The 12,031-nt window shown below is 37.9% G+C and overlaps 1 protein-coding gene across 2 annotated transcripts in view; it reads left to right on the top strand.

Moving 5' to 3' along the window:
• Positions 1 to 11,525, top strand: part of prex1 (phosphatidylinositol-3,4,5-trisphosphate-dependent Rac exchange factor 1) — a 62,211-nt gene extending 50,686 nt beyond the window's left edge. The window contains exons 27-40 of one of the 2 annotated variants that reach the window (XM_043246395.1): positions 846 to 934; positions 1,022 to 1,104; positions 1,527 to 1,632; positions 2,081 to 2,209; positions 2,466 to 2,507; positions 3,610 to 3,827; positions 4,070 to 4,172; positions 4,887 to 5,030; positions 5,832 to 5,946; positions 6,130 to 6,190; positions 6,965 to 7,140; positions 7,452 to 7,554; positions 8,787 to 8,854; positions 8,961 to 11,525. In XM_043246395.1, coding sequence (XP_043102330.1) covers positions 846 to 934; positions 1,022 to 1,104; positions 1,527 to 1,632; positions 2,081 to 2,209; positions 2,466 to 2,507; positions 3,610 to 3,827; positions 4,070 to 4,172; positions 4,887 to 5,030; positions 5,832 to 5,946; positions 6,130 to 6,190; positions 6,965 to 7,140; positions 7,452 to 7,554; positions 8,787 to 8,854; positions 8,961 to 9,003 — 1,480 coding nt within the window. In that variant the 3' untranslated portion in view covers positions 9,004 to 11,525. The remainder of the gene's footprint in view (positions 1 to 845; positions 935 to 1,021; positions 1,105 to 1,526; positions 1,633 to 2,080; positions 2,210 to 2,465; positions 2,508 to 3,609; positions 3,828 to 4,069; positions 4,173 to 4,886; positions 5,031 to 5,831; positions 5,947 to 6,129; positions 6,191 to 6,964; positions 7,141 to 7,451; positions 7,555 to 8,786; positions 8,855 to 8,960) is intronic. The other variant, XM_043246396.1, reaches the window with a different exon arrangement.
• The last annotated feature ends 506 nt before the right edge of the window (positions 11,526 to 12,031 follow it).

Genomic DNA, 12,031 nt, shown 5'->3' with positions numbered 1-12,031 from the left:
TCTTGTTATCGTGAGAAGAGGGCAGGCTGTTAGGGAACATGAACTTTCAAGGGTTCAGGAGGTTGAATGGTAAAATACGAGGGAATGCTTCTTTTTTTTTTTCCTCTTTCAAATGCTGGAAGTGTTGCAACCTGCTGGTCATGAGCATGATCTGCTTCCATTCTTGGCTTGTGGTGGCACTAAATTTGGCCTCCCCTCTCATTGTGGGGTGGGGAAAGGGAACTTCTCCTTCTACTACTAGTGGGTTGAAGTACAGTCTGTTTTTCCCTCTAAAGCGTTTTGGAGCAAAAAAATACATTTGGAAAGTTTCATTCTGTCTAAGAATAAACCTTTAAAGCATGACAAGAAGACCTAAACTAAATGAACAAAGGTTTATATTGTATAAATGTTTAAATTGTTTCGAAATGACTTATGATGAGTGTAAAGTTGTCTTAAAAGGGATCGTTTACTCTGTCCTTTATATCATTCCAAACCATTCCAAAGTGTTTTTTTCTTCATTTTTGCAACTTTTCAAAAAAAATGTTATTAGTTAATCAAAAGCTGTAATTCTGAGGCCAAATAAAATGAATAATAGGTTAAACAATTGTCCTGCCACTTTATTACAGTAAATGTAATTATAAAATGAACAGGAAATGAACACTTTGTTTCAGTGAAGATTTCCATAAAAGATTTTAGCTTTGAATAATAATTGTTTCATTGGCTATAATGCTTTGACAACAGTTCCAACATGAATTCATACGGGATTAATTATCCTTTTGTCTTTGCAATATTGGTAAAGTTGGAGTTGGTCTCTCTGTGCATCTATTTCATCACATGAAGCCATTTGTATCTGTGTGTTTTCACAGTGAGTGTAACAGTAACCGAGACTCAGTGCTGTCATACACCAGCGTCCGGAGCAACAGTTCTTACCTGGGCAGTGATGAGATGGGCTCAGGTAACTGTCGTCTGTCAGATGCGGTTACAATCTTGAAATCCAGGACAATATCTAACAAGACGCATCTATTTTTATTTTGTTTTCCAGGAGACGAGTTGCCATGTGATATGCAGATCCCTTTAGACAAGCAGGATAAACTTCACGGATGTCTGGAACACCTTTTCAATCAGGTATATTGATTTCCCATCTCATGAATCAAACTTTTAGTCTCTCTTGCCAATTTAAACTTGATATTCCGTTTGTAACTCTTGCCCCTTGTCTGACTCCCCTCACCACTTTATTTTGCTCTTCATCAATACATCCTCTCTTAGTTTCCCTCTTTTCTAAGTCCCACAGTATCATTTATCACATTACCATCATCTCTAGTAAGCGCTCTTTGACCTCTGCACCTCTGCTCTTTGACCTTAAAATCTATCGCCAGGTCACCAGATTTTGACCCCCTCTCAATTTCCCAGATATCAATAATGAGCAGACAGGTTACATGTGGACAGACTGAAAGCAGCAGGCCTGATGTTAGCAAGGGCGTTAACGGGCTTCAGTTAGCGCAGGATGTGTGTGGTGCTGGGGTTAACCGTGTCTTTTTCATTCTCAGGTTGACTCGATCAACAGTCTACTGAAGGGCCCTATCATGAGTAAAGCCTGTGAGGAAACCAAGCATTTCCACAACGACCACAGTCAGCCAGGTACCGCCCGAACGGGTGTGTGTGTGCGCGCTATATTTGAATGCTATGTTTGGAAACTCGTTTGAGGGATGTGTGTATTTGGGTTCTCTGTTGGTGTGTGGGGGGGACTTTTATAGGTGGGTAGGGGTGTGTGAATGTTTCTGTTTGCATCTGTAGGTTATTACCTCTGCATGTGAGGATACCACAGTAGTTTCTCCTATGTGTTTTATGTATTTTAGGGGAGTAGTATAATTAGCTTGTGTTTAAATATGGGGTTCTGACAACAGTTATGTATTTTGTGGGTGTTTGTGAGAGCACACACTGCCAGCTACATCTGTTGACCTGTTACATTTAACAAGATGTGTCCAAAGCTAAAAAAAAAAAAATTATACTGTGCTCAATACAAACGTGCACACAAACACATATATATTTATACTATATATTTTTTTATTCCTAAATATATCATTTATATTGACTATAATAGAGTTTCGACACACGGATGACTGGACTGCACGTTGGCGGTACGTCTTGCACAAGAATATCCAGGAGGACCCTTGGAATCTGCCCATTTCAATTAAATCTTTAGTTAACAGCCTTCATCGCTTTGTAGAAGGTAAGTCAGTATAGCTATTTAATTTATTTTAACATTTACACAATTTCAACCTTGTTTAAATTGAGATGGTGTCACGTGTCTGTCATAGAAAAGCCATAAAAAAAGCAGTCCAGTGGCAATGCATAAAAAATGCATACTGCCTGAACCAATAAACTGGATTACAAAACTATTTCATGTTGTAGTTCTCCAGGCTATAATGTCCTGTGTTATTGTGCAATCATTGGGTTGTATTCATGTCTGTTTGTAACTGTTGCAGACGGAAGGAGTCAACTGTTGTTGGCGCTGCTTAAATGCACTGGTAAGTCACTCTAGATTTCAACGTTTCCCTTGTTAAACTTTGTAATTGTAGATCATTTAAAAAATAGCTATTGAAAGTCAACCAAGAATGTTTACATGGTCGCGCACTTGCGTCATCATCTGTGTGAGACTTCAGAAAGGCAACTGCATTGTGTGTGATTTATCATCCCTACTACTGTTCTGGACTGATTGAGCTGTATTTACAGACACCTCCATGTGCTGTGATAAGGGAGTGTTTTATTTGAATTCTATAGCAGGGAGTGTGTGCGTGCAGTCAAGTTGCAGTGGGGTGTGTCTGTTTGTGAGCTTCTGAGCGAGCGGTAGACACAGATAAAGTGAGAGTGGGTTTGTCCCGTGGGGTCTGTGGTGGGAGACATATGGAAGCTGTTGAGCGTTTGCTTTGGAACCTGATCTAGAGCCCTTATCCCTGCTGCTCCACACAGACAGCAGCTCCAATCCCCGTTCCCACCCAGCGCTGCTGTGAAACCTACCATCTGCTTAAAGTATTACACACTCCGAACACGGATTATGACTGTTTTAGGACATTCAGGATTCCCCTCAGACCGCTGCTGGGACGTATGCTGATCTGTGAACAGTAAATTAATCAGTATTAGCAACATCTGCCAATAAAACTTGAATTAGAGCAAATAAAATGTATAAAACAGTAAAAATAAATTGAAGAATGGCTTCATTAAATGGATCTCAAAGGTCTTTATGAATTACAAAGGAATTATAATCATCATTATTTGAGTGTTTTCTCAACAACTATTATGTGTGCAATTACTTAGGCTAGCATGAGTTATCTAGAGTTGTGTTCCTTGATGAGCCCAAGAGACTTATTTCAAAAGTATTAAAACATTTAGCCAACCCCAAACTTACCAACAGTACTGCATCTCTTCACCAGAGTGCTAAATATGAATATAGAATAATATTTATAATATTTAATACTATAATAACCAAATGATTTGTCTTTTTTTTTTTTTTTTTTTTTTTTTGTCTTGACAATGTGATTACAAACATAACAAAAACTTCCATGCTTATGAATAAATGTGAGTGTACACAGATAAAAATATCCTGATATCTTTTCTACTCTTCCGTCACAGACACAGAACTCCAGTTGCGGAGGGATGTCATATTTTGCCAGTCTCTGGTGGGGGCGCTGTGCGCATTGGCAGAGCAGCTCGTGAGTGCCCTGAACCTGCGTTTTAACAATAACGGAGAGTATGAGGAAGACAGTAAAGAGGTCAGCCGGAAATGGCTGGAGCAGATCGCCACCATCGGAGTGCTCTTTAACTTTCAGTCAACACTCTCTCCACACGTGGTAGGACTTTACATCTTATCAGAGATGATTCAGTGCTTTCTGCAAATGCAATACTAATGCAAACAAGCATGATAATAAAGTTTTCAGATTTAATCTCGAGACTATTAAAACTAAATGCATAACTGTAGCTATCGTATCCTGGCTTTTCCTGGATGTGTGCAGTGTTATTTTAGTCATTTGCTTTCCTGCTTTGGGATGAAGATCTTGATTATTCTGGGCTTATGAACTGTTTACTTGAACAGAGAGAGGAGCGAATCATGCTGGAAGATACAAAAGCAGCACTGCAGGATCTGGAGAAAGTCACTGTGCTGTTCCGCCCACTGGAGAACGAGTGCCTCGTCCCAAGTATGACACCACACCACATGTATTAACACATCTAGTAATAACTTGTCAATATATGTGCGTGTATAAATGATTTCTAAGCTCTAAAATGGCACGCATATTTATTAAACCTGTGTGCTGGGTAAATTAAGGTTTTAAAATGCATTCTGTAAGCCACTGAAACGCCAGCAACAATGACCACAAATTCCTTTTAGTTTATAAATAGTTACATCCAAGGTCCCTCCCTTTCAATGATAAAGCTGTGCGATTCCACTAAAAAGTGCAAGCCAAAACTCTCATCCTTATATAGCTGCACCTCCTTCCCCCTCCTCACACGCATACACACACCCTCCAGATGTCCTCTTCAGGAATGTCAGCACAGTTAGTCGTGATAGGAGAACAGCTTTATCTGCCGTCTTCTGTTTTGGTTTGACTAAATCTGAGGGAGGATGTTCTGCTCTGTGGTTTGGTCCGGCCGCAAAGGTGTTTTATTTACAAGGTCATCTCGGTGTTGTGCAAATGTGAACAGCTTGGCTTTTTTCCTTTCGCACATCTGTGAGGTTTTTGCCTTTACTCATCTCATCAGGCTAATTATGACCTAATTAACCTGACAAGGTTCCCAGTGCCACCTCAGACATAAAGAATACTGTATACGGTATATTTTGAAATTGCATAGAATTTTAAATGTTCTCTCACTGTGACTCATGCATCCTTTAATGCACTTCCCCCCCCCCCCAGATACATCTGTGCATTACCAGGTGGAAGGCAGTCGGCAGGCCATCAGGGTGACAATGTTCTTGGACAGCTGTCATTTTAGTGAGCTGCCAACAAGACTGCAGAACGGAGGCTCTTTAAAGCTTCAATCAGTCCTCTTCACTAGAGGTGAGAGCAGACAAGAGAAACAAGATAAAAGACTGTTTCCATTCTAAATGTGTTTCATTTGTAGTTTACAGTTCTAAAACTTTGTGATCTGCCTACAGGAGTTATATTTTAGGGCACTTTAGTCTAGTCTATTTAGGAGACACCTAAATGCAATGTGATGAGAATAAATCAAGGCAAGAGAAGTGTACATATTTTTTTCTTCTGGTCGTTTCTAGCTATTTGTAAAGAAATGATTCCTTGGCATCTACGTGAAATAAAATTTATTTATTTCAGGTGATGTTTATTTTAAGTACCCCCCACAAAAATGTTATGGTTTGAATTTTTCTGTTTCACTCAAAAATAATAAGCCTAGTAATGATAGTGAATATTTTACTGTTCTTTTTCATGGTATTTTTTTCTGTTTAGGGTTTTATGCAGTATGCAAGCCTGGCGTCAGAAAATTTTCCAAAACAATTGAAATCAGATCGCATTCTACGTAGGGTGCGAGGCAGCCCACTAGTGTTTGTGACAGTTAATGCATTATAAAGTCATTAATTTGTGCCTCAAATTCAAATATGGTCCTGCTTTAAAACTTTTAAATTCTAGATTTTTAAAGGGTGCTTACTCACATGTCTCAGTTTGCAGACAGTGTTAGATGTGTAATAGCCTAGAATTAGTCGTGGTTCTAATGCGCTCATTTAGAGCTTATTGAAGCCTCTCTGATTCCTTTGTGAGTTGTGATCTCCATCTAGTGGTGAGTGGAAAGCACTACAGCACTGGGCAGTGCATGACATTCATCTGCATTTTCTTCTTCTTTGTCAGGGCTGGAGAAGCCAGAAGGTGTGTTGTCTCAGGATTTTGTTGCAATGGAAGAGTTTCAGCAGCGCACAAACGCTCTGTCACTGGAGAAAGTCAAAGGTTATTACCGCAAACTCAGGTAAATTTGTCCATCATATTGAGTGACCTTTGCTTGATGTTTTGGTTTGATTTTAATTTTGCTACTAAGCTATGTATATAAATTAATAACATAGGTTAAAAATATAACTTTAAGCAAATAATTTATGTAATGTATTTTAGATTTAATGTGTTTAATGTGTTAATGTGTTAAACATTTTTTTAGGGCTTTTTATCTGGAGAAATCAAATTCAGACTCAAATTCTACTGCAATGAAAATAGACCAGGTAACATCTCTACACACTGTCGTTCATTTGTTTGGTCAGTTAAAAGCAAAGACATTTACAATGTTACAAAAAGTTTCAGTTTTAAATAAATTATATTCTTTTGAACTTTATATTCATTAAAGATTCGTCAAGAAATACTAGTTTGCAAAAATAAAAAAATCAGCATATAGAATGATTTCTGAAGGATAATGTGATACAGTATATGTACATATAAAAATGTTTGCGAATATATGCTGTATGTGTGTGTTTTCAATTCTAACATGACAGTGCCGCTGTGTGTTAGGCAAGATTAAAAAAGAAATGACTGATTGAGTCCGTGTGGAAGAACTTGACCTAATCCCTGTGGTGTGACTTTAAATGTAGTCCTTGAGCCAAAAACTCATCACTAAACTCCAATGACTTGTGCATTTACTGCATGGACAAAAGTATTGGGACATTCTCGTTTGGAAGTGCCCTTTTCTCTTCCACAAAGGCAATGGAAAAATAATTCATCTATTTAAAACATTTATTTCCTTCTCTGTTGCAACAGTTTTGGAAGTGTCAAAAATGACTGTACCCATATGTACAAGTCATTGGTGTTTGCTGACGAGTTTTTGGTTCAAGGACTGCATTTGAACCAACCTTTGAGATCATAAGAGACCGCATTTAAAAACTAGTAAACTACTAAATTGTACAGACCAATCAGAACACATTCAAAATGCAAATAAATCAATCTTTACAACAGTTCTATTAAAGTTTAAAACCAAAGTTTCATTTAAACATTTTAATCTCCAGCTCCTCCGGCCGCTTAACACCTTGGATGACCTCTGCCGGCTCATGCAGACGTACATGAATGTAAAACCCGGCTCTGCGGGTCAGCCCTCTGGAGTCAGTGTTCTTGTGGTGTCTTCCGAGCTCTGCAACCGGCTGGGAGCCTGTCACATCACCATGTGTGCCACTGGGATGCAGAGGTATCTGCAGTGAAATGTTGTTTTCATGTTGCTCTAGATCCAATACTCAAGCGTGAATCCACAAATGGGAATTGAGTTTTATTGAGTGACGGCTCAAAACACACGCTTCTTATCTTTAAGCCTCTTACTACTAAAGTGGGGCCACAGTCAAGTTTCTGCTGTAAACTGTATTTTATTTTGACATTCATCTATTTCTTGCTTAAATGTACATCGAATCCGAGTGATTTGTATCCTAGGTTACTGCCACAGTGAGAGAAATCTATAACAGACTGTCTAAACTGCCTCATGACTAAGGTTTTTGTTGTGTGTAGGTGTACTCTGACTGTGTCACTGGAGCAGGCCGTCACTCTATCCAGAAACCATGGCCTCATGCCCCGCTGTCTAATGCAGACCATGGACATCATGCGCAAACAGGTACATTTTATGACACAGTTTATGATGTGTCATTTCAACTTACCAAATCAATTGAATTGAAATGAATTTACGTTTCACCTCATCTACATTAATGGCAAGAAATTAGCAATATAATTTAAAGAAGAAAGATAAATGTGTGTGTGTGTGTGTGTGTGTGTGTGTGTGTGTGTGTGTGTGTGTGTGTGTATACATATTATACACACACACACACACACACACACACACACACACACACACACACACACACACACACACACACATTGGCTGATGTGAGCCCAAATAGTGAAAGAGCAGAGCAACACAGTGTTCGCCTTAAATGAATCTGTTTTTGAACTAATCGAATGATCCAGGGATTTAACCGTCTATTCAGGTGACTTACTCCCTGAGTTCCAGTGTCTAAAGAGTATTCAAAACTACTAATATCACATAGAATTTAAGGTGATAGTATGCACATTGGGATGCAGGCACTGGTTTTGTTTCTTATTGAATCAGTCGTTTTGAATGTTTGATTGGAATGATTCAATAGATCATTTCTGAAAACAGAGACTTGCTGCCACCTACTGGCAGTTTTGTTGCCCCCTCACCACCATCCCCCCCTGAATTTTTTTTACAGTTCGACCACTGCATATACACTTGACTTTGTAATAAAAAGCCAGTTAAAAGTTTCCTTAAAACTTTAATGGCAATTTTGTACAGCAATTTTCATGTCAGTGCGGCAAAGATATGTATTTAGAAGATATGTCTATACTTTATTTGTTGGACTGTAAGCAATATCAAAAAGCTTTTAACTGGCATCTGATGGTCTGACTTGAATTTAGTCATCTGGATAAAAACTGTCTGAAAAGGTGTTCAAAATGATAAAATCTAGTTTGAGAGACTGACTCCAAAACAGGCAACAGATATACTGAAACTCTACCTAATCAGTGTGCTACATTTCACAGCTTGTAGTATACGGGTCTGTATTATGTGAGATGTAGAATGATAACCTCAACAGATGCAATACATGCCTACACACCTGCAGTGCTTGACATATGCTTGAATATATCAATAAATATCTGTGGGCAAGAAGTCTAAAGGATGGAAAAGTTGTTGGTTATTCAAGCAACAAACTAGCAATATACACTCAGATATAGGCGAAATTAAATATCCTGATTAAACTCTTTAGCACGTTTTAGAATATGAAGACGTTTTAGAATATGTTCAGGCTGTTCTGATAGCGTCTTTATTCACAGGGCACCAGAGTGGAGATTTCTGCCAAAAATCTCAGAGTAATGGATCAGATGCCACCAGGTGCTCCCAGGTATCCCTCAGTCTTGCTATTTAATGTTAAACACTGATAGTGATTTATTGCTGGTTTGGCTTTGTAGTAGAATATAACTAAAAATTCTTTGTAATCTCTAACACAGGCTCTTCAGGTTGTGTTTACCCCCATCCGATGGAGATCTTTGAATGAGGTGATGTCTGTCTCTCAGACCTTCTAGATGCTGGGAGATATCATGACTGGCTTATCATTTTGAGACTATGCCTCAGCACATCTCAACTCCCGGCCAGCCTCATCCCGAGAGGTCTGGCTGAGGTCAATACGACGAGGAACGAGAACTGTCCGACCACCTTTATCTCCTGCTCCGGCAGCTGAGAAAATCGCTAATGCTAACGATGCTAATCTTGGCTAGCAGTGTCTGCCCACATTGCTGCATTGTTTGGTCTCCTAATGGATCTGGACTGGCATGTGAACGGCTAAATCTAACTGTAAAAGGATGCGTTATCTCTTCCTTTTGCCTCTGACTGCAATCTTGCATCAGCAAGCAAGGGTGGTTTGGTCTGGACGGCGACGTTAAGTTCAGATACGTGGTGATTATGTGCAATTACTGTAGCTTAGCATGCATGCGTCTGCACTGTGTCATGGGAGGTGGTGCCCTCAGAGAGCTGTTGCGATTCTCTCACTCATATCAGGTATTAAGCAAGTACTGAAATCATTCCAGCCTACACGGACCACTTTCAAAATCTTAATTCTCGTCTCTGTCCTTGTGTTTAAAATTCGCTTGGTTCTCAATTTTATTGTGAAATTATGGCAATGGCTCTTTTTAAGAATAACAGGGAAACGGTTGGAGGCCGTAAGCTTCTCAACCAATACAAAAACATAGGCCTGCGTGCAAAATACAGCATTTCACTGCAATCAAAATGCTGATATCGAAGGTCGAAAACCATTATTGATCAACTGGGAGAAAACAAATGGTGTATAGCACTTTTTATTCGTGAATCAATGCTGTCTTACAGTGCGTGACTGTTCTGGGGAACTGCTTTGGGCGGCTGTTTGGAAAAGCACAATTAAAAAAAAACCGCTTGTGTTCTTCAGTGTTTGTTAAAAGTACTGTACATTGTAGAAGATAAAGAAACGCAAAGGGATCATGTGAAGAATCAATAGATATAGTAGGATTTTATTGAAGTTTTGTATTTAGGTAAATATATATGTATGTATCAGAGGGATAAGCATATGCTCTTTGGGAACAGCAGTGCTATAATTTAAAGAGTATTAATAATGTTAAAACATATAATATTGTACATCTTTCATTTTGTATACTTAGTGTATATTTGGATAGGAGACTTTATTGTGCTTTTACACATCGTGTTCGCTATTTAAAAATCTAACTTCAGCTGTGCGGTCAGTAACCGAGAAGGCCTGGAATTAGTTCCTGGATTAGTTTGAGCTAGTATGTACAGTATGTGACAGCTTTTGTAACATGCAAAGTCTGCATTTCATTTTCATATATATATATTGTTATACACGTTAACATGGGCAGTCCTGACAGTTGACCGAATTTGCTCAAATTCGACAATTTTAATGACGATGCAAAAAAAAAAATAAAAATTTGAGTAAATAAGGTAACTCTAAGTGACAATAATGCAAAAAAGCATTACGTCTTAATGAAATCTTAATGAGATGTTCACAGTGTTTGTATTGTAGCTCATAACATGTCACTGTCTGTTACAAATCAGCATGGAAGTTAGACTCTTAAAACCATGATAAAATATTTTAAACTATACTTGAATTTATGCTAATATATAGTATGTTTTTTTTTCTCCTTGTATCTATCCAAATTGAAGCCTAGTGTTGGTAAAATGCTGATTTATTTTTTAATTGGATTTTAACATTTTATTTGGTCTTCAAATGGTTTTTAAACTGGAAACAAGTGTTTTTAATCCGCAGAATCTGTGCAGTATGACTATTGTATGTTTTGAAGGTCCTTGTTGTTGCTTGTTATTATGTTTTATAATGTCCATCATTTCTGTATGATAGACCTAAATCTAGTAAAACCCAAAGACGTAGCATTAGCATTAGCATGTTCCTATCACTGTATATTAAAATCTCAGGTTTCTGCACCATCTCGGTCCATTTTTGTGCGATTAGCTGCCCCTTTAAAGTTATGACTGAATGATTTAACATCACTAATCAGTCAGCTTAAACACGGTATGCTTGTATGTTTGTTTTTACTTTAAACTACTCTCCTGTTTTTTGACTATTTTCATTTTATTGTTGCTATTTTTTTAGCTTCTTGTCTCAATTTCAAGTGGACTTTTTAGCTCAAAGAGCGAAAAATATTCAACGGTGCTTGCAAATCAAGCCTTTCTTGTGAGGGCCTTGCAGTTTCTTGGTCTTTACCTCCTATTTCTTTCTTTTTTTCTTTCATTTCCAAATTGTTTTCTTAATTTTACAAATCCTGTTGCTTTCTATTAATAAGAGCAGTTTAATCAAAACCTCACTGGTGGCGTGAAGTAGATCTAATCTGCATCTGCAAATATTTAACTTATAGTTTATATTGATGTTTGACTTAATGTCTCTGTCTTTATGCTGTCCTGACCTGTTCATGATAAATACATTAAATGGCTCTTAAACTTATCTCGCTGGTAATGTAAGCATGTATCCAGTTGTTTTTAACTCGGTGTTGAATTAAAAGCATTGTATAAAGCTCTCCTTTCTGAACTATTTTGAGAGATATATTATATTTAAATCCTCCAAGAATGCACCTTCAGGTAAAACTAACGACCTTCACTAAACAAGGGCCTAATTGTCTAATTAAGGGCCTTAATTGCCTCATACCCTAAAGCTCAGTGTGTTACCCTCGTATCCGAATGCAGCCTCTATAACAATGTGCTGATTTTATAGCACCCTTCAGTATTTAATGCATTACTAATGTCAAGCAAAATAAAAGAGCATCTGTGTATAAAATACTATTGATCTGTCATTGTTAGAGATTAACAGCATAGAACGGGTTACATAAGGGTTATTGTATATTTAAGTGGGCATGTGTAGAGAGGTCAAGAGCAATTCTACACTGTTGCACATTCAATTAAATCACAACTTTTGATTGATCTGCCTTATTATTATTTTTATTTTTTCATTATAGGCTGTCTAGTTGCACGTATGTGCCTAAACCAGCCCTTTCGTGAGATTTTCTAATGTTTCACTCAAGGTAAA

This window comes from Puntigrus tetrazona, chromosome 8 (genome assembly GCF_018831695.1).
Source record: "Puntigrus tetrazona isolate hp1 chromosome 8, ASM1883169v1, whole genome shotgun sequence".
NCBI lineage: Eukaryota > Metazoa > Chordata > Actinopteri > Cypriniformes > Cyprinidae > Puntigrus > Puntigrus tetrazona.
The sequence above is the reverse complement of the archived record's forward strand: the minus strand, read 5'-3'. Positions and strand labels throughout refer to the sequence as shown.